We start from the raw sequence: 22218 nt of genomic DNA, 5'->3' as shown, positions 1-22218 counted from the left end.
CTTTGAGGTTTGTGTCTTTATTACTCAGTGTGCCTTAGTTGCAATGTTCTTCTGTTAAGTGCCTTAAAGTTGTCAAAGTTATATATGTGCATGGGAAAAAATTCACATAGTAAAGAAAAATTCAAATATATATTTTAAAAGTTCCCTTTTCATCTCTCCCCGCCTCCCATTTGGACTCTGCAGAGACAATCACTGTTAATAGTTTTTTGAGTAGCTTCCCAGAATGTTTCTGTGCACATATGTATTATTTCTCCTTTTCAGTTTTTAAAATGCAAGTGAACTTCTACCTTTGCAATGCTATTCTGTATCTTATCTTTTTCATGTAATATATCTTAGGCATTTTCCGTTTGTATATGTATAGATTTTTAAAACAACAACTTCATAGCATTTAATTCTGTTGATGGACTGAAAATGTATTTAACTAGATTTTATTGATGGACTTTTAGATTTTCAGTTTTTGATATTTCAAATAATGCTGCAGTCAACATCCTTAAGTACAGTACTTACAGGACAAATTCATTCTTAGTACTGGAACTTGGTTTAGTGACTACTTAAAACCTTGACAGAAGTTACCAAATTGCCTTCCATCTCTCTACATCTTTATTGACATTAGATACTATCTAATCATTTAGTTTTTGCAAAGTTGTGATTAATGAAAAACAGCATTTCATGGTTTGATTTGTATGCCTTTATTACGAGTAATGTTGAACACTTTTATATATTTATTGACTATTGATGTTTGCTTTGGGGTTGTGTGGTTTTTTTTTTTTTCTACTTGTTAGAAGTTCCTTAGAAGTTTGAGGACATTTTCTTTGTCATGTAGTAGTTGTAGTTTATTTACTTTAAATATGGTACTTTTGTATCCAAAGTTTATATTTTTCTATAGTCAAATTTATCACAATTTAAAAAAAATGGGTTCTGAGTTTTAGATCCTGCTTGTAAGGCTGTCTCTATTCCAAGTCGTACTTTTTTTTTTTCTCCCCATGATTTATTTGAAAAAGACATTTTTATGGCTTCCTTTCTCTTCTTTCTCCTTCTCTTCTTTGGTTTAAAATTTTGATTTTCCTATAATTTGTTTGGTTTTTGTTTATTTTTTGAGACAGGGTTTCACTCTGTCACCCAGGCTGGAGTGCAGTGGTGCCATCATGGCTTACTGTAGCCTTGATCTTCCGGGCTCAAGTGATCCTCTCATCTAAGCCTCCCAAGTAGCTGGGACTACAGGTATGTACTACCATGCCCACCTAATTCTTTTTTTTTTTTTTTTGGTATTTTTTGTAGAGATGGGGTTTTGCCATGATGCCTAGGCTGGTCTTGAACTCCTGGGCTCAAGCAGTCCTCCCACCTCAGCCTCTCAAAGTGTTGAGATTACAGATGTGAGCCACCACACCTGGCCTTGGACTAGTATTTCTTCATTTGTCTTTTTTAAGTGGGGAGGTGGGAGTGGCTAATTTTTTTTCATTATTATATGTTTATTTTTTCAGATGAAGTTTGGTGTCATTTTATCATGTTAAGAGATTATTTTGTTTAGCATTGAATTAATAGATTTAGGGACATCTGTACAGTTCTGCACTTCTGAGCTTTTTTTTTTTTTTAATCCAAAAGAAAGCTATGTCTGGTTAGGTAAATCATACACCTCTATCCAGAGTTGTGTGGTTTTTTTTTTTTTTAGGTTTTTCTTTTTAATGAAGGTCTTACAACTATTTTCCTTTTATTACCACTACGTACTTCTAAATACAAATGTTTTTACAAAAGCACTGTAATTTTTTTTTTTGAAGAAATAAATTTTCAGTTACTTCTTTTGGATGTCCCAGATACACTAATCGTTTGCAAGTAACAATAATGTGGCCTTCTCATTTCCAGCCTTCACACCTCAGGAGAGTATTAAAGGGTGGTATTGGAGCACACCCTCAGGACATGTTTATTTTCAAATTTAGATTCTCTGTGGCTATTCCAGTCTCTATAGAGATCTGAAAAATATATTTAATGCAGCCCTCTCATTTTATAGTTCAGGACACAAGCCCAGAAAGGCCACACAAGGACTACATGTGTTGTAACTGAGAGTAGGCTCTGGGTCTCTTGACCCACTGAGCAGTGCTCTTTCACTGTGAGATGCCAGTACTAGGGAAGCTCACCTTCAGATCTCTGCTAGGTCACTCCCTGGCTGCAATAACCTAGTGAGACCACGGAAATCATCCAGACAGGTTTTAAAACATTTTTTCTTTGTTTCAAGTAATGTCTGCTGTATGACAGATGACTAAAGAAAATACTGGCAGTGGTATATTCCTTCAGATACTTGACCTAGAAAATTTCAGTATGAGAGAGGCAAACTTGAGGTGGTTCACAAAACCTTAGCTTGTTGGCAAGTTTAGACAAAATTATATTTTCTAATTTGCCTGTGCTTTAAAAATTTGGTGTGCTCAGTCCATCAGAGGGGAGGACTGGGGTTTTACTTTTGCCTTAATCAATGGCAAGATACTCTTGCATATTGGCGCTTATTGAACACCTACTGTATTTCAGGCACTGCACCACAGATATGCATACAAAAATAAGAGAGACCAGCCTGGGCAACAAAGTGAGACCCCCTCTCTACACAAAATTAAAAAAAAATTAGCTGGGCATGGTGGTGCATGTCTGTAGTCCCAGCTACTCAAGAGGCTGAGGTGGGAGGATCACTGAAGTCCAGGAGGTCAAGGCTGCAGTGTGCTGTGATTGTGCCACTGCACTCTAGCCTGTGTGACAGAGCAAGACCCTGTCTCAAAAATAAAAATGAGAAAGATGGTCTCTTTCCTTGATAAGCTTGTTCTCCAATTAGATACACCTATTTGAAATTTGATTTTCTGTATTTCCTCTAATTTTCCAAATAAAAAAATTTTTTGATTCTGGCTTGGGCCACCTTCTGAAAACATTTCAGACACATCACTAAGTTGCTGCACATCTTTTTTAATGCAGTGCCAGGGAGATAATCCAGGAGTTGGAGACCAGCCTTGGCAACATGGCAAGACCCTGTCTCTACAAAAAATATTAAAATTAGCCGAGTGTGGTGTGTGCCTGTAGTCCCAGCTACTTGGGAAGCTGAGGTGGGATCGCTTGAGCCTGGGAGGCAGAGGCTGCAGTGAGCTGTGATGTTGCCACTGCACTGTAGCCTGGGCAATAGAGCGAGACACTGTCTCAAAACAAATCATGCAAAGCTGATTAGAAAGGGTAAGTCCCTCAAGGATAGTGCCCCTCCTTTAAAAATAACTTTGTTTGTACTCTACTTTGGACCTGGTAAGTTTGCTAGGTATGGCTTAGCATACATCTTATTGAAAAGTTTTAGAGTCTAGGTGCAAGGCTTACAATTCCCTCTTCATGCTAAATCAGCAAGGCTCTGTTCCTGTTTCAGTTTCAGTTTTGGAACATGCTGTCCTATTTTAGCATGATGTTGAAACTAATAGAATAGACAGTGACACAAAAGCACTCTGCAGATTTTAATGTGGCCAATTAGGCCTGGCTGTCCTTTGAGAAGAACCTAGTTGATGTTAATACTAACATAAAGATAGTTTGGGAGTTTTTTTTTTTTTTAATTGTAGGAAGGAGTGCAGAATAAAAGGCTAGAACCACATTAGCTGAAGGTAAAAGCAAAGACTGGTGTGGTGTTGAATAAAAACAGGGGACCATTCATACTAATGGCTGTATTTAAGTCACCCAAGGCACATTTGGGTGGTGAGGAGACTGCTTGTTGGTGGTAAGGCATGGGTGCCGTGAGTTGTTATGCCAGGAAAGAAGCACGATTAAGCCAGTGGTCTCCATTACAGGCTGCTTGGCATCCTGGGCTTGAAGCCAGGGGACTGACTCAAGTCTAGTGTCTTATTCTCAGACAGTATTGATGCTAAAACCTTTTGAATACTGATGGAGGTAGGAATTTATCTTGTAAAGACCTCTAGGGATGGAAAGGTCCACACTGTCTCCTAGAAGCTCTTCCACATGTCCCTGGGCAGAGCTATTCCATAGTGTCTCCACTGTGTTTGCATTAGCACTTTGCCCTTTCCACCTAGATACCTGTCATGTCAAGAAACATCACCTTCCTTAACAAAAGGAAAACTCAGAAACTCCACTGGGGTTTTTGCTGATTTTCTTTGCTGGCTGCCATCAAGATAGTCCCCAGCACAGTTGAAGGGCATCTAAAGACAGGCCTGACAGTTTAAGAAACTGACATTGAAGATTAGAGAATAGCAGAATATTATAGCTGTTATGTAATATTAAATCCAGATGGCTGTTCTATAAGTTTAATGTGCTTAGAATTACCTCATAGAGCTTGGATCTGTGAAGTCTGAGGAGGAACTTAGGTGTCTGTGGTCTGACTGAGGCAGTCCTCAGGGACCACTCTTTGAGAAGCGCAGCTCTGCAGAGATCATCTGCTTTATGAGGCACAGTGGGCTTGGGCACAACCCCCCTGTTTCTTCATCTTATAGCCTGGATATTCACTTACCTGTTGATTGCGGCTCTCAGCCATTAGAGTCATCTGGGGAAGTTGGAAACAAACTTGGCCCCTCTCCCAACCAATGAAATTGGGATCCATAGTGGGTAGGCCCCTTGCAGTGGTCAATTTTAAAGCTCCCAGGTGGTTCAAAGGTGCAGCCAGGATTGAGAAACACTGCATTAGCATAGACTTTGCTCCCTGTAAGATGCAACTTTGTTTGCTCCACCAGGCATTCTTAAGGCTCATCTTGGATATTTATACTTCAAGGTAAATAGATTCAGAAAGAGAGACTTGATAACAAATTGAGAGGCTAAGGGCCTTGATACAACTCTCAGTTTGTCCACCTTTTGACCACTTAGTTGGTCTTGGTGTAGGTCTGGGGAAGGGTGTGAAGGGACCGTGGAGTTCTGGAATAAGGGCTGCTTGCCTCTGACCGAGAGTCCAGAGGTTGCAATTCAGTGACCTCTGGGCTGCATCTGACCAGCAGGTACATTCTGTTTGGCCTGCAGTGTGGTCACAGGTGGCAGTTTTTAAAAATATGAATGCCAACCTCTAAAAATCAGGTTTTCCATAAGAGCATTCTCTCAGATCTGATGATATTTGATGGACGACTTGGTGCCAAATCAATGCACTTATGAGTGTAGGTTCATTAATTCTCATTTAGCCAGGTTACCCCATTCATGAGTGATGACGAGAATGGAATATGATTTAGCAACATTTCCTTCTGATTCTATTAGAAGGCAATGGGTTTTGATACTCAAATTTTAGTTTCACCATTTTCACCTTTTGCTCCGCATCAAGCCCTAAGGCTGGGCTCGAATGATGGAATCTGGCTTGGGAAATAGCAGTCCTGGGTTTAGTTTTGCTGTGGGAGCCTAGGGCTCTCTCTGGTTCTGGGTGTCCTCATTTATGCAAAAACAAGATCAAATTATTTCCAAGGCTCTACTTATTGGGATTCCAAGACATGAATGGCACAAGAACAGAATGGAGACACCTTGGTTGAAGTCAGAGTGTAAGAGGGTTAACAATGAAACTGGCCTGGAGAAGTCTGGGAGATGTGAGAGGGAAGAGCTGGAACCAAGGGCAGAAGCTACAGTGAAACATTTAGGTCCTAACCGTCCAGACTGGCCATAGATGGAAGGGTGATCTTGGGAGAGGGAGCGCTCCACCACTGGAGACGTCACACGGAGACCAGGCAGCCACTTGGAGGGCATGTTGTGGGCACCAAATGGTGGGTGAGTCCCTTCTGACATGTAGAGGTAGGGGGGAGGAAGAAAGGAACCCCCTCATTCTACTTCCTCTCCTTCAAAGGGGAGTATGGCTCACTGTGTTATGCTCTGCCCACAGAATGGGATGTCAGTGCTTGGTTGTTTTTAAACACTGTATTTTTAATTTTTCAAAAATATTTACGACAGTAAAGGTCGTACTATGCACAGGGGGACAGATGCCTTTGATGTGTCCCTTTTTCATTTCTACCTCAAAACAAGGTTAAGGCATAAATTACTCCGCTGGGCACCAGACACGCCCCTTGTCCTTGGGGCATTATCACTGGTCACACCACTTGTCCTGGGGGCCAGCGGATGAGATATTTGCTACCGAGGCTGCACGCGCTTTATTCAGTGCATTCCAGAGGGGACCCCTCAACAGCACTGGCCAAGCCCTTCCCTGTGCACTGGTGGGCATAAGGGAAGGATGGGAGGCAGTGTGTGTGTGTGTGTGTGTGTGTGTGTGTAGGGAGGGGGTGATACAGGGAGGGGAGGCTCCCTACCCCTACCCCTGCTGCCCAGCTGCAGCCGGGCCAGTGCGTCCATGTCTAGGGGCAGGCTGCAGCAAGAAGACATGTGGGAATGCACAGCCCCAGGGATTGTGTCATCCACATGCTTCCCATGAGGTACCTGGGAACAAAAGTGACCCAGGAGGGTTGGCAGCTGAGAGCAAGGGGCCACAGCTGGTGGGGGAATGTGTGAGTTGCGGTCATTGTGAATGCACGTGGGTGCAGAGCCCGGCTGCCTCTCATCTCAGGACAGCATCCAGTATCCTGGTCCCACTTGCCTGGCCATCAGTCTCAACATCTCAGAGTCTTTCTTCATCCTTGGCTCGCAGCTGTCACCATCAAGCCCTTGGGCTTGGGTTCATTCTTCGGGAGCCCCAGAGGCCTATCTATGGGGAAGGGAGTGGGTGTGACTTGGGAGCCAATGGAGGGTGGGATGGGTGAGAGAAAAGGGCAGAATTCAGATCTGTTCTGTCTTGGGTCCTTCTGGAACTAGAGGAGTGTGCAGATTGGGTTCGTATTTACAGTCTTCCTCCCTGGGTTTCTTTGGAGGATGGGGATGATTACAAATTCCTAGCACCGTAGTAGCTGGGGCAGCAAATGCCCTCCACAGAGCCTGAGGGAGGCCTTGGCGTGGGCCTGGGTGTGTGTGTGGGTGTCCCTTTAAATCCCTAGGGGTCTGTGTTGAAGGTGTCCCAGTCTCCCAGTAGGGCAGTTCCACTTAAAACCAGCTTGAGTTCCATTCTGGAGGGAGCAGGAGCCATTGCTTAGGAGATGAGGTCAAGTGCAAAGCCAGCTGGCTTCCTCTCCGCTCCAGCTCGGTGGGGCCCCAGGCCTGGGTCTCAACACCACCTGGACTGGTGTCCTGGCCCCCATCAACTCAAAGTCTCCTCTGGAGCCTCACTCCAGCACTTTGGGGGTGGGCTCCAGACCAGGCTCCCTCCTGCGCCTGGCACTTTTAAAGAAGCCGAGCTGTGAGGAGGCAAAGGGAGACGTCTCAGAGGAGGACAGGGTGGGCAAGCCTTGCCCCAGCTTTCCCTCCACTACCCTTCGTTGGGATTCCTCCCTCAGGGCTTCCTTGAGTACCCCAGCTCATTCTGAGCATCCCCTCCTCCAGAACTGCCTCTGTGGACTGGAACACAGTGGATGAGACCATGGGCTGCATACAAGAAGTCATGCTGGTGCCCACCACCTTGCTGTGTGACCAGCCCCAGCCAACATCCCTCTCTGGGCCTCCATCTGTAACAGGAGGAGGCTGAGACCAGGGGTTTGTAACCAGAGCTTTGGAGACAGAGATGGACTTTGGGAGGTTTGTTAACAGCTTGACATTGTGGGAGAAATTTTGTGCAGTTGTTTGTACTTGCTTTTTTTTTCTCTAATAATAGGAACCTTAGTTTTCATCAGGTTCTCAAAGGTACCCACAAACGGGTTAGAGCCATAGTCTGAGTGCCCTCTGTTGGCCCTAATCAATGTGTCTGCTATGGTGAGGGGCGGGGGTGCCAGCTCCCCTGGAGAGGAGAACGTGGCAGTGGCCACGAAGTTCCAGGGGCTGGAGCCTGGGCCCACCAGCTAGGATGCTGCTCCTTCCCTCCCCTGCCGGGGCCCTCACCTTCCACAGTGCCAGGACCAGCAGGGCCAGCAGTAGGAGGCCCCCCAGGGTGCTGCCTACAATGATCCAGATGGGGACCTGCCAGTCCTCTTGCTTGGAGATCTCAAACACGATCTGCAAGGGGAGGGAGACCAGGCCAACAGCATTACTCTTCTGGGGCTGGGGTGGCAGTCCGGGAGGGGCAGGAGGGTAGAGACAGCTGGCACCTGGTTGGGGAGCTGCATCCTCTTCCTCAGGGGGATACCAGAGGGATGGGTGGACAGGCCAGCCGAGGCCTCAGGACGACCGGCGCCTGAACAGCCAACACTGGGTTCAGTGGCCCAGGTGATCCTGCATCCTTGAGACACTTGCTGCCTTTGGCCTCAGGCCCCCGCCACTCCCTGGATCCTCCTCCCACCACATGGGCTACTCCTCCTCCCTTTGTTGCCTCTGCATCGCCTCCCGCACTTCTAAAGGTCAGTGTGTCCCACGGTTCAGTCCTTGCACCTCTTCTTTTTGTAGAGTCACTTCCTGGGTGAACTCAGGGCTGACTTTCCCATGAGTCACAGTAGTCATGGTGCCAAGGCCCATAACACTTTTAGGAGCCCATGAAAATGTTTACATTTCTTTTAAAATTAGAGGAAAAAATGGAATAGAATCCAGCTTGGATAACATTTTTTTATCTTTGTATCAACATGGTTATAAACCATAATTTTAAATACTTTTTTCCTATGGAGGAAGGCGTCCCAAAGGCAAAAGTGGCCAGGGTGTGAAGGTCAGAAAGTAAGCCCAGGCCAGCTCCCTCAGTCCTGTGGCTATCACCGTCTACACGCCGACTGCTCTCACATTTCTGTCTTCCGCCTGGATTCTCCGCTGAATTCCAGGCTCATACCAACTGTCTCCTGGCCCGCCTGGCAACTGTAACAGGCCCCTAACCAAGCTCTTAACACCCCAGACCCTGAAGCCTGCTCCTTCCAGCTCTTTCTCACCTAAGCAAATGGCAGCACTATCCCTCTGCGCTGCTCAGGCCGGAAGCCACATATCCATCACTGACCCTAACTCTCACACCCACACGGAGCCCAGCAGCAAAGTCTGTCCATTCTACCTTGGAAACACCTGGAACGTGGCCACTCCTCCCACCTCCTGGGCCTGAGCGCCCTCACATCTCCTCTGGAGACTACAGCGCTGCCTGACTGCCTCCCCTCTGCAGTTTGTTCTCAGCACAGCAATTAGAAGGATGCTTCTAACCAGGAAGGCAGACCTATGCTCTGCTCTGCTCTGCTCTGCTCTGTTCTGCTCTGCTCTGCTCTGCTCAAGCTCGCTCAGAGTAAAAAGTGTAGTCCTGGCCCTGGCCTGCAAGGCCCTCCCCTCTCGGGTCCCACCTGTCTTGCTGACCTCACCTCCTGCTCCCTCTAGCTCTACTTCAGCTTCCGGCCACCTGGCCTCCAACATGCATGCCATGGCGTGCCTGCTGCACGCACTGCTATTCCCTCTGCCTGCAAGGGTTTCCCTCACACAGCCATGAGACACTCCTGTCTTCCTCATGGTCTCTGTCTGATGTCACTTTATTGGAGAGGCTTTTCCCAACTCCCCTGTATAAAACAGCACCCCCTGGCACTCCACCCTTAGATGTGTGCCTTTTTCGGGGTGGCCCTTATCACTGGTTGATAATGTTTATGTTTATTGCCCGCCTGGAATGTCAGCTGTAGGAGAGTGGGGGCTTTGTCTGTTTTGTCCCTGCTCTATCCTCGGAACCTGGAGCCGTGCCGGGAATGTAGCAGGAGCTCAGCTAACACGTGGCGTGAATGGACCACCTGCAATAGCAGACAGAGCCCTGCTTTGGCCACTGACTCACTATTCAACTTGAGGCAAGTCACTGTCCCTCCTGCCTCATCTCACATGCCTCGGTGTGCATACCTGAGAGACGGGGGTAGGGACAGTGCCTCACAGTGTTGTGAGGTCTGTCACTGTGTTCAGCACACAGCTGGGGGCTAGCAAATGGCAGGGCCCTTATGTGTGCTCTTTCTGTCCCTCAAGGCGGGGACCTGGCTCTGCCTCCCCAGCGCCGGCACCTAGCACAGAGCCCAGCATACAGGGGCTTAATTTTGAGGTTGCTGGGTTTCTAAAAGAGAAGTGAGGTATGGCCGGGCGTGGTGGCTCATGCCTGTAATCCCAGCACTTTGGGAAGCCGAGGCGGGCGGATCATGAGGTCAGGAGATTGAGACCATCCTGGCTAACACGGTGAAACCCCGTCTCTACTAAAAAACAAACAAACAAACAAACAAAAATTAGCCAGGCGTGGTGGCGGGCGCCTGTAGTCCCCACTACCCGGGAGGCTGAGGCAGGAGAATGGCGTGAACCTGGGAGGTGGAGCTGGCAGTGAGCCGAGATCCCGCCACCGCACTCTAGCCTGGGTGACAGACTGAGACTCCATCTCAAAAAAAAAAGAGAAGTGAGGCATCCAGAGAGTATAAGTGGAATTTTTTTGGGGGGTTGAGTGGGGGTGGAAGAAGGAAAAGTCACCTAAAAGACAAGCATCAATGTGAGAAGAAGGGTTCTCTCTCTCTCTCTCTCTCTCTCTGTGTGTGTGTGTGTGTGTGTGTGTGTGTGCGCGCGCGCGCAGGGTATGTGGAGGGGAGTGGGGGATGCCTGTACCACACCTCCCTCTCTTGGATGCCGGGGAACATTGCAGCATCTTTCAAGATTCAGTTCAAACAAACTGTCTCCAGAAAGCTTTCCGGGGACATCCCTCTCTCTGAACTGCTCTCCCCGGGCCTGTGCTCACCCCCAGACTGCACTCACCCATTTATTGTCACTGTTTCCCTGTCTGCCTAATTTATCTCTGTTTCCCCTTTGGGGCCCAAGTCGTAAGAGAGACACCCAACAAATGCCAAATGAATGAACAAACAAAAAAGCTCCTTAGGTGGATCCTGATACTCCTCTGCCTGGCATCCCCCTGCCCTGGCTGTGATTGGTTTTTGTTGGATTGTTTTATAAGTGATGCTTCCTGACCCCGCCTCTTTGCTCTCCAGCATCTCCCTGGGGTGGTGTTGGGAGCTTACTCCGCCTCTGTAATAGGAATGCTTGCCTGGAGCCCAGGCTGGCATTTCTGGGGTGTGGCCAGTGGAGGGCAGCAGCGTCCCACGCCCAGCTGCCCTGTCTATTTCCACAGGACTGGGCTTTGCTTGCTTGCTTTCTTTTACAAATGTATTTCTTTTCTTTTTTCTTCCTTTGCCACTTCTTCCAGGAATGAGCTTTTCTTTAAGACCTCACTTCTCGTTGGGTCTCACACAGAGTCTCACTCCTTTCCTGGACCCCAAATGAAGCCAGTGTGATCTATAACAATCTGCTTTTACCCAACTAACAGGCCGATACCGAAGCATCTCCCATCCTTTGGTCTTCACAAATTCAGTTCACATCAGACCTCTGGACCTTCCCTAGTGTTGCCCCTGAGGCCCATTTGTCTTGCTATTTCCTTCTTCTCAGCGGCCGCCCTAACAGCCCACAGGTCTGCCTGATTCTTTCCTGCTGGGACATGCAGCCAGGGGTTGTAGGAAAACTCTATAGAGGAGCGCGGCCAACCCTTTCCCAAGCTGTCCGGCCTAAGCCCAGTTCTGCAGGGCTCCCAGGGGCTCACCTGGCGGCTGGGATCCTCCTCACGGAAGATGAAGGGGCTGTGGAACTGCCTCTGCAAGGCTCCGTTGACCATGATTTTCATAGATTTGTACTTGAGCTGTGCAATCAGAGGGCTCCTCAGAAGCTGGCCTGGAAGCTTTTCTTCCCGTCCCATCCCCAGGCAGCCCCAGGTGGAAGACATCCCAACAGCCACCCCCTTTCCCTTCTTCCTTCCAGCCCAGCCCAGGGTCTCTACTTACTGCTTTTAGGGACCTCAACCACAGGTTCCCCAGTAGATGGAAATTGATTTCCTGATTGGGGGCCAGCCGTATATTGCAGTTGATGGAGACGACATCAGAGTTGCTGTGATTCTGAAAGAGAAGATGGGTCTGCTGGGCTGGGGAGCAGGGGGCAGCAACACTGCTTGAACGACTGGGGCTCTGCTCCTGGGGGCAGGGGCAGAGGACAGGGGACAAGGAGAAAGTTGGGGGTGGGGGGGGGGACATGTGCACTGCATCTGCCAGGGGATGACTGAAGGACAAATGAAGGATGGTATATCTGATGCTGCACTTGAAGCTGTGCATTGTGACCGGCCTGGGTATATTTCAGGGACAGAACTTTGGTTCAACATTAGGGAATCTATAAATGTTTCCCATCACCATATAAACACATTAAGATAAAAAATTCTATGATCGCTGCAACAGATGCAGAAAAAGTATTTTAGGAAGTCCAACTTCTGTTCATGATAAAAACTCCTAGGGAACTTCCTGAATCAGACAAAAGGGGTCTTCATAAAGTTCATGGAAAATGTGTATTATGGAAAAACTATGCATGGATTCCAAAACTTGTTTTGCACCAAAATAAACTCGTATTAACTTGTAACCTATGTGAACAGGATCTAGTTTGACGCACTAAGAAAGATAAGACATCAGTTTGAAAAGAGCCCCTATCAGAGCAACATGAATTCTGCTAAAATTAAAGCAAAAACAAACATCAAATTTATGGTGAAACTTGAGTGGAAGAACAGTGAAATCATTGATGCTTTATAAAAAGTTGATGGGGATGATATCACAAAGAAATCAGCAGTTTGCAAATGGATAACTTGTTTTAAGAAGGGACTAGAGGGCTGGGCATGGTGGCTCATGCCTGTAATCCCAGCACTTTGGGAAGCCGAGGCAGGTGGATCACAAGGTCAGGAGATCAAGACCATCCTGGCTAACACAGTGAAACCCCATCTCTACTAAAAAAATAAAAAAATTAGCCAGGCATGGTGGCATGCGCCTTGTAGTCCCAACTACTTGGGAGGCTGAGGCAAGAGAATCACTTGAATCCAGGAGGCGGAGGTCGCAGTGAGCCGAGATCATGCCACTGCACTCCAGCTGGGTGACTGAGCAAGACTCTGTCTCAAAAGAAAAGAAAAGAAAAGAAAAGAAAAGAAAAAAGGGATTAGAGGACACTGAAGATGGAGCTTGCAGCAATGGATCATTCATATCAATTTGTGAGGAAAAAAATAATCTTGTTCAGGCCCTCACTGAAGAAGCCTGACAATTAACAGCAGAACCATTAGCCAACACTATGGACATCTCAGTTGGCTTAGTTTACATCATTCTGATTGAAAAATTAAAGTTGAGCAAAATTTCCACTTGACGGGTGCCCTATCTGTTGCACCCGGATCAGCTGCAGAAAAAAGCAGAACTTTCAATGGAAATTTTAAACAAGTGACATCAAGATCCTGAAGTATTTCTTCAAATAACTGTAACGGATAAAAGATGGCTTTGCCAGTACCATCCTGAAGACAAAGCACAAAAAAAGCAATGGCTACCAAGAGGTGGATGTGGTCCAGTCAAAGCAAATGCAGATCAGTCAAGAGCAAAGGTCGTGGCAACAGTTTTTTGGGATGTTCAGAACATTTTGCTTGTTGACTTTCTGGAGGGCCAAAGAATGAGAACATCTGGTTATTATGACAGTGTTGTGAGAAAGTTAATCAAAGCTTTAGCAGAAAAATGGCTGGGAAAATGTCACCAGAGAGTCCTTCTCCACCACGACAATGCTCCTGCTCACTCCTCTCAAAGGGATTTCAAAAAGTTTGTGGAAAAATGGAATTAAAAGATAAAAATTAAAAATTAAGTTTTACTTCTTAACATAAGTTCCATCAAGTTCAAGACACTTTTGTAAGTGATGATACCAAACATTTAGTCCATTCTTAAAGAACTAAGGGTCATGGGAATTTAACCATGTCAATACAGAGTCTTGCTCTGTTGCCCAGGCTGGAGTACAGTGGCGCCATCTTGGCTCATTGCAACTTCTGCCTCCCGGGTTCAAGAGATTCTCTTGCCTCAGCCTCCCGAGTAGTTGGGACTACAGATGCCCGCCACCACACCCGGCTAATTTTTGTATGTTTAGTAGAGATGGGGTTTCACTATGCTGGCCAGGCTGGTCTCGAGCTCCTGACCTCGAGTTCCTGACCTTGTAATCCACTCGCCTCGGCCTCCCAAAGTGCTTGGATTACAGGTATGAGCCACTGTGCACGGCTTAATGCGGTGTTGTTTACATTATTAGCTGAGGAAAAATGGGTGCCCTTTAAAGATATTTTTAAGATTAGCAAACTAAAAGAAGTTAGAAGGAACCAAATCAGGACTGGAAGGCGGATGCCTAATGATTTTGAAATCCCCTCATGTGTGAAGCCTATAGCAATGATCATATTTAACAATCAAAATAAAAATAAATTCCTTTAAGTAATCATGATTAAGGTAATCCTGATGATTCTGTCATCATCATATCTATTTACCATTGCCCTGGAGGTCTTAGCTGGAGTAATACCTCAAGATGATTTATAATATAAGGATTAAGTGGAGAAACTACCGTTGGTGGGAAACCCAAGCAAATCTTCAAACAATTAGAATTTATTAGGTGAAAGTTACTAGTGTTGCTGCCTTGCTGCCCACCCCAACCCCAACCCAGCCTAAATCTTTGGCAAAGCACACTGCCCTCAATAAGTGCTTCGTGGGAGGCACTTATCTGGGGGAAGTAAAAGTAAAACAACAAAGATTGTTGTCTGGGTGAAGAACAGTGGAAGCAGGGTGAGAAACTGGTATCTGGAGGCAGAGGCAACTCTGAGAATGCAAACTGGAAATGAGCAGGTGTTTTGGGAGGGCTCTGGAAATTGAAGCTGATCTGCATTCCATCTCTAGGGCAGGAGGCCCCAGCTGACGCGGCCAAATGTCTCCAATACAAGCCATGTGTGTGTTCTGGTGTTCTGGCTGCGTCTGTTTTCTTCCCCTTCTCTCTGCTTCTCTGTATCCTATGGGCCCGCTTGGTCCAGGTGCGAGTCTATTCTCCCCACCCCTTTCTGCTGGTTTGCCTGGCACACCACAGGCTGTGACCTTGGCTTCTCACACACTCACTCTGTTTGTTTGCCCCACTCCCTGTGAGACGGGGGACTCACACAGGCCAAGAAGTCTTTTCCTCCTTCAGTTTTTTCTTGGTTTGGGGCTGGGTACATATAGGTGCTCAGTAAGCTCTTATTGACAAGCTATTGGGTTGGGAGGGAAATGGTCCCTGGAGCGCCGGCGGCACGCCTCTAACCCCAACCACTGTGGCTCTCGGTCTGGGGGACACTCACCAGCTGTGGAGCACGACTCAAGTCTTCCTCCATTGGGGTGGGCCGGTACTCAGTGCTGTTGCCCCAGATGTTACAGGACGTGTTCGCCTACATAAAGGACACGGACACACACACACACACACGCAGCCTCACAACCAGCTCTGGCAGACGCAGCCTCCCAGAGAGGTTTCTTTTCTCCTTTTCTCCTCCTCTAGCACTGGTCCTGGGAGAAGGGAGCTGGGGTCTGGGAACCTGGGGACACACGTAGGGGGAGTATCTGTCTCCTTCTGGTCCCCTCTCCTAGCCGGCTCCCAAGGCCATCGGTACCTGGTCGGTGAGGAAGTCCCTCAGCTTCAGTAGGCGGTTGCCGCTCCTGGTGGCGATGGGAATGGTGATCTTCATCATCATCCCGTGGATGGGGAACAAGCCCAAGTTCTGGATCTGTGGCCAGAGACGGGGAGGTGTCAGTACAGTCAGTTGAGGGGGGCGGAAAACAAGGTCCACAGGGGCCAACCAGCCCCTGGGGACGGCAATTCCCCCACCAGGCCTGGGAAAAAGGCCCACTCAAGGCCCCTGGTGTTTTCGCCATGGAAGCTCCTAAGCTCTGTCAAATTGTGGCCGGGGACTGCACGGACGAGTGCAAGAAAGTCCTGAGAGGGGATGGTGGCTGGAAGCTGAAGACAAGTCAGTGGGGATCCTGAGGCCGGAGAGCAGGGGCCACCTGCATTTTCAACTCTTCTTGCCTGGGGTGGGGATTTTGTTGAGGCCAGGGGTGAAGATGGTGACAGCAATGAATGCATCATGAGAGGGAATCATTAATTAAACTCGCTATTTATTACTAAATAACGAGTGTGTGATTGTTCACATTCTAGCAGTGCCACATTCTGTGCCAGGGCAGCAGTGATTCTAAGCAGGGCTTTGGAACCAGAAAGACCAGGAGTCTAATCCTGGGCCCACCACCACCTATGAGCTGTGTGACCCTGGGCAGCTTACTAGGCCTCTCTTGAACAAGCCATGCAGGGCTCAGCATGTCTGAAGTCCAGTATCCAGCTGTCAGCTTGCCCTCAGCTTTCACACAGCCTAAGAGAAGCTGATGAACTTACAGCTGTTTAGGGTTGAGGGAGCTATCAGGGCCCACTATAGCAGAGGCTGCCGAATTGCCTCCTAACTCTTGTTCTCCCACTTTCCTTAGTGGCAGAACTGAAACAAAAAGCCACGTTTCCCAGCCTCCCTTATGGCTCAGTCACAACATTCTGGATAAAGAGAGGTCACTGGAAGAGTGAGGAACTGCCAGGGAGGTCCCTTAATAGGGAGGGAGCATGCTCTTCTCCCCTTCCTCCTTCCTGCTGCCTGGAACGAGAACGTGATGGCTGGAGCTGCAGCCATCTTGCACCGTGAACCTGGAGGCTGGTAAGTTCACGCTGAGGATGGTGGAATAGAAGACCCACTCCTGAATGACTTTGTGAAGCTGCCAACTCTGGACTTCTTTTATGGGAGAGAGTAAAGAGAGTAAACCCTAGTGTGTTTAAACCACTGTTTAAAAACAATTTAAGAATTTTAGGCAACCACACCCTATCTTCACCCATACTCCTCCACTGCAGTCCAGTTGTTTTTCAAAAGAAGACTGAGAGGCCCAGAGAGGAGAAGTGACTTGCCTAAAGTCGCACAGTGGGGGGTGGCAGGGTTGAGGCTGACTCTGGGCACTAGTGATGATTCCACATTCCTCCCCTCCAGGATGGGGGTGCTCAGATCCCGTCCTTCCCCCTCTACCCGGCTCCCCTCCAGCCTCACCCTGAAGATGCAGCTGAAGGGAGGCCCGATACCATCATATCTCTCCAGCGAGCTGTTGGGCTTGACCTCGTAGTGGCTCAGGCTGCTGCTCCTGCAGAGACAGAGGACAGGGCTGTTTTGAGCTCAGTCGGTGCTGGCTGGATGGACAGATGAATGAAAGAGGGAGAGGGCACGTGCCAGCCTCCCCCGGGCCACAAAAAACAGGTTCCCACTGGTGTCGGTTGGGAGTGAGTGTCATGTTGGAAGGATTCTGAGCCTTCGCAGGAATCAACGCTGCCATGCGTGAGCAATGTCTGACTCCTGAGTGGGTGGGCGTGAGTCAGAAGAGCCAGGTATTTCATCCCTGCCCCAGCGTCTCTGCCTAGGGGTGTAGCTGCTTTTCGGAGTGACCATGCCACTGTGCTCCCTTCCACCCTCTAGGGATGGCTGGTGTGGGAGGGCCTGAGCTTCCTCTCCGTATCTGCTCTTCTGCCCTGACTTCTCCATCTGCCCGTGAGCTCTCAGAGGACAGGGGCTGTTTCCTCCGTCAGACTGGGGGCCAGTAGCATGCCAAGGGGGTGGGGGTGGGAGCAGTCTGTCCTTTGGGGAGGAGTCTTTTCCCACTGACATTGTTTAGATGTGCTGGCAAAAGATGATAATAAAAAGCAGATTGACTTATGATAGATATTATTACTGTTTTTAAATTCTCCACAGACCATGCATCCACTTGTTGCCTATGCCAGGGGTGGATGCCTCCCACTGCCCCCACCCTCCCTTCTTGCCCCTGCTGGGAGCTCCCCAGGGCCGGGCCTGTGTCTCCTCCTTCCTCTAATTTGATATCCCCTCCCCATATTGGATGGGGGTGATGCACTCTCTGACCCATCAGGGACACTCTTGGCTCCATCCATAGTCCCTTAGTGCTGGGGTCTGGCCCTATTAGGGCCTATCAGAGGGTACCCCCCATTAGGCCTCCCTCCTCCCACTCCCCATGCCTTCCCTCTCCTGGGGCCCCCGGAGCCCGGCCCACCTGGTGAAGAGGACGTCAGCCTCGTATTTGAGGTGGAAGCGTAGGGGGGCCACGTTGTCTTCCCTGGTGCTATCCCGCTCGTTACTGTCACTGCAAGCAGAGCCAGGCGGCAAGATCAGGAAGGGGCTCAGCCAGCACAGGCAGCGGGAAAGGTCTGAGGCAGACTGTGGAAGGAGCACTCTGGCTTATCTGGGGCTGATGGGCACCAGACAGGCCAGACAGGGAACCTGAGGCATCTCCTAGGAGAGGAAGGGCCAGAAGCGGGGATGGATGACACCAGCTCTACCTGCTGCTCCTTTAGGTGGAGTCAGGGGAGGGCTCTGGGCTGGAGCTGGGAGGCCTGTGCCTGGCCTGGCACGGACTGGACCCCAGTCTGTTTGCCTCCCTCACCCGGCCACCCCTTCTGTCAGGCAGGCCAATCCTGCTGCCTGCCGGACTCTCAGGGGCTGTGGGAGATGACACCTGTGGCAAACACTCTGCCCACGGAGGAGGGTTGGTGAGGAACTCACAGTAGAGTCATTCATTTATCCCTGGACTGACCGCGGGCAGCTCCTACAGGGCAGCCAGGGGCACTCTGCTGCCACAAAAAGGCTGGGAGTGAAATTCAGAGACATCTTCGGGGGGGTTCTGTCCAGTGTGCCTCCCTTTATATCTGAGCACCATGAACTCCCAGGGCAAATCATTTTAGACATAAAAATGTACAGTTCTTGCTTGTTACATATACTGAGTTTGATTCCCTTTGGAAGCCTTACCCCAGGATAGGGGTTTGGTTAGAAAAGGGAGACCCAACAGACACAGAGATGTGCCCCCAGATTCCCCTTCTACACACACCTAATTTTCAGACACTCCCCACAGCTGTGCCAGAGACACTGCTCTGCAAGTGCGCTCATTTCTCCTGTGAAGATGGGACTGGGCTTTCCAAGAGCAGGGCAGAGAGCAAGGGAGGCCTCGCCAAGTTTGCCACATAGGGTGTGAGAATTCTACCAGAACGCACAATTCATTTAACTGTAGCTGGGACGCGAGCACATGTCGGGTATGAGTCCCCAGTGCTTCTGTGACCTCTGACCTGCACGTGTGTGTGCTGGAATGTTAGTGTTCGGTTTGCCTGGGGTATTTATTTCTTAGCTAAGGATTTTTGCCATTTATAAGGCTCCAGAGTGGACACAATCCCTCTGTCCTTCCCTACACAGAGGTAATTCTGCAAAAAAGAGAAGTGTATTTACTACTGACACAAAGTGGTTCATGGTGTCAACATATAGCAAGCTACCTCCGAGAGGCCTGGGAGACAGACAGACAGACAGGAAGACCCACACAGAGTAAGAAAAGGCCTCTTAAAAATAGAAAAAGGGGAGAGAGGTGACTAGGACAGGAAGAGCCCTGGATGGGGAATAGGACGAGTAGTGTTCAGCTTCCAGCTGCACAATTTACTGCTGTGTGTCCTTGGGAAATTCACTCACCCTCTCTGAGCCTCTCTTTTCTTAACTTGGAAGATGGTGTGGGGAATAACCCCTGCTTTGAGGATCTTAAGGGGTCTCTGTGAGGACTGAGCTTTTTGCCTATACAGTGCTTTATAACCATAGGGTTTGTGAATTACTGCTGTATACAGGGCTGTCTAAAAGTACAGGGCTGACATTATTATTTATCATCCAAAGAATGAAGAGTGGTGGCAACACAGGGGGCAGCAGGTTGGCCCACACCTGCAACGGACGCCGGCCCACCTCCCCACCCCGTTGCCTCCACTCAAGGTTGGGGCAGTGAGGGACAGGGCGTGGGGCGGTGGACTCAGTGTCGCGAGGAGCAGTTGCTAGCAGCCAGAGAGCTGGGCCCCAGAATAGCAAGCTTGGGGGAGAAGGAGCAGGCACGGCCCTGACCTGCCTGCAGCGAGCTCGATCTCCAGGTGGTGTAGGAAGATGGATTTGCTGAACTCAAAATCAAGACGGAAAGCCACCTGTAAGGAAGCGGTCACATGTCTGGGCATTGCCGGGACCAGCCCCGCCCACTCCCCACAGCCCACTCCCCACAGCCCCCTGCCGGCTTGGGGAAGGGGAGCTTGCTGGGGGTTGGGGAGCTGCTGGCTAGGAACAGGCTGGGAAAGGGAGGACCAGGTGCTACGGAATGTGAGCTGAGCTTCAGGGCTGCTGTGGGGACACAGCCAAAGACAACAGCTCCCACAATGGGGTTTCTCCGGGCTGAGCCAGCCCCCCTCCCTCTGCTTCTTCTTTTGTTTTTAACAAAAGGCAACCAGAAAGCATCAAGTCCAGCTCCAGACTCTGCAGGATTTTTAGGGTAGGGGGCCTTGATAACAGGAAGGGCCGATGGCCATCGCCATGCACCACAGGATGTGGGGGCCAGAAACGTTTGGTAGGACCCCCTCGTCCACCTCTTCTTTGTGTGTGGCAGGGAGGAGATGGCCCGGAGAGGGATGAGGGCCAGTGGCCACCCAGCAGGCCAACAAGGCATCTGCCCCTTGTCTGGCAGCACTCCTGCCACACTGCTGACCTGGGCCCTGATGCTCCCCTTGCCCTTTGCCCCGGGGTGGGGAAACATGCGACCCTCCTCGCCTCCTCCCCTCCCCACCTGGGGGCATTACTGAGGCTTTGCACAGACCCTTGATGCTCTCCCTGGTCTCACCCTCACGAGGTTTCCCAGGAGACCTCAGTGGCCCCTTCTCTGCAGGAGTGGCTGGGCGTGGGCGGGGAAGCCTGGGCTGTGTCCTGCTCCATCCCCACTCCAGAGCTCCTGGGTTTGTCAGTACCTCAACCCAGAAACTACACCTTCGACTTATATCTCACCAGGGAGGTGCTTTGCTAAGGAGCCCTCATCCCCGCTCCCATTTCTTTCTCTTTCCCCAGCCGTGCAGACCCTGCTCCTGGGAGCACTGCTGCTGCCTAGCTGGCTCCTGCCACAGCTCCTCTCTGATTCCCAAGTCCAAGCAGCTTGGCCTCAATTAGATCTTCTCCTGCTCCAGACCTTCTGTGGCTGCCCACTGCCCAGGGCTGATGTCCAAACACTCCCTGCAATCTGGCGTCTCCCTCCCTTTCCCAGCTACTTTGCTTCTCCCTTCACATGAGCTTTTAAGCACAGTTGGGTGGTAGGTGCTCATGAAACGGTAGTTTCTCTCCCCATCCCTCCTCATACACAGCACAGTGGCAGAGGCCAGAAATTTGAAAAACTTCTGAGGGTGCAGAACAGTGGGACTGGCTAAGGGCAGGTGGCAGACTAATGGCTGGGAGTGGTAGGAATTCTCTCTGAGTTAAAGGATGGGCTGCTAGCCTGGGGATGGCTGGCTAATTTGGTCACTTGAATGTCATTTCATGGGAGAAAAGACAAATAAAAGCTACCTCAGGCCTCCCATCCCTCCCTGGTCTTCTGTGTTCACTCTTGTTGCTCTTACCGCCCTCCCCAAACTCCCTGTGCCTCCCAGTGCCCACCCTGGCCCTCCCCCACACCGTCCCCAGCCTCAACCTTGGCCTTGGCCCGGAAGAAGGGGTAGCTGACGTTGCAGACTTTCTTCTGGATCCTCCTTTCCTCGTTCACGCACTCGATGCTACCGTCTGAGTCCTCCTGGAGGTGGATGGCAGACATTATGGCAGCAGTCAGGTGGGGCATGGGACCAGGTCTGCAGGCTCCCTCACCCCCAGCCTGCACCACACTCTGCAGGGGCTGCCTCAGCCCCTGATACCCAGGGAAGTCTGGACCACAGCCCTTCTAATGTCTGAGACCCCAGAGGCCCCAGAGGCCGGGGTGTGGCTTGGTTCCTGGTACTTGACATGACACGGGGCAGGACACACTCAGAGGCTGTCGGGCAGTGGGTGGGGAGAATGGCAGGGGCTCATGTATGCGTCTCATTTTGCTCACCTGTTAAATGGGGATGACAGTAACTATCTCATCTAGTTGTTATGAGGATTACATGACGTGATGCACATAAATGCAGTGCCTATCCCATGCCCTGCCTATTGTCATCACTCGTATGTGGCAGCTACTGTTACGACGATTATTTGTCCCTGCTGTGTTCTCTGCACTGTTGGGCATTACCTGGGTACATGGCTGTGCATGTCTCTGGGCATGCATGCACCCGTGTGGATGTGAGCATGTGTCTGTGGAGACTGTGTGTGTCTACATGTCAGTGCATGTGTGTGCATGTACCTGCTGCATGCACACAGAGCATGTGCGTTTCCCAGGATGAATATGTAGGCTGCTGTGTTTTTGCACGTGTGTGCAAAAAGTGGGTGATCAGACTAACACATCTGCATTTGGCTGAGAGGGGTGCTTTCTCTACTAGAGTTCCCCTTGGCTGGATGTTGGGGAGAGAGAGGAGAGGAATGCTGACCTCGCAGCCATGAGCGTTACCTGGGTTGGGGATGGGTGGTGGCACCTGTGAAGGAGG

At 49.7% G+C, this 22218-nt stretch overlaps 1 protein-coding gene across 1 annotated transcript in view; it reads right to left on the bottom strand.

Annotated features, from left to right (window-relative positions):
- Positions 1–4576: 4576 nt before the first annotated feature.
- ITGA11 (integrin subunit alpha 11) overlaps positions 4577–22218 on the bottom strand; it is a 133431-nt gene continuing 115789 nt past the window's right edge. Inside the window, exons 21-30 of the mRNA XM_032175706.2 lie at positions 21297–21395; positions 19703–19779; positions 17832–17921; positions 16826–16916; positions 15362–15475; positions 15056–15142; positions 11694–11804; positions 11456–11551; positions 7840–7953; positions 4577–7202 (exon numbers count right to left, since the gene is read on the bottom strand). Coding sequence (XP_032031597.1) covers positions 7131–7202; positions 7840–7953; positions 11456–11551; positions 11694–11804; positions 15056–15142; positions 15362–15475; positions 16826–16916; positions 17832–17921; positions 19703–19779; positions 21297–21395 — 951 coding nt within the window. The 3' untranslated portion in view covers positions 4577–7130. The remainder of the gene's footprint in view (positions 7203–7839; positions 7954–11455; positions 11552–11693; positions 11805–15055; positions 15143–15361; positions 15476–16825; positions 16917–17831; positions 17922–19702; positions 19780–21296; positions 21396–22218) is intronic.

The sequence above is a fragment of the Hylobates moloch genome, unplaced genomic scaffold (genome assembly GCF_009828535.3).
Source record: "Hylobates moloch isolate HMO894 unplaced genomic scaffold, HMol_V3 SCAFFOLD_14, whole genome shotgun sequence".
Classification (NCBI taxonomy): Eukaryota; Metazoa; Chordata; class Mammalia; order Primates; family Hylobatidae; genus Hylobates; species Hylobates moloch.
This window is presented reverse-complemented; position numbering and strand designations above follow the sequence as displayed.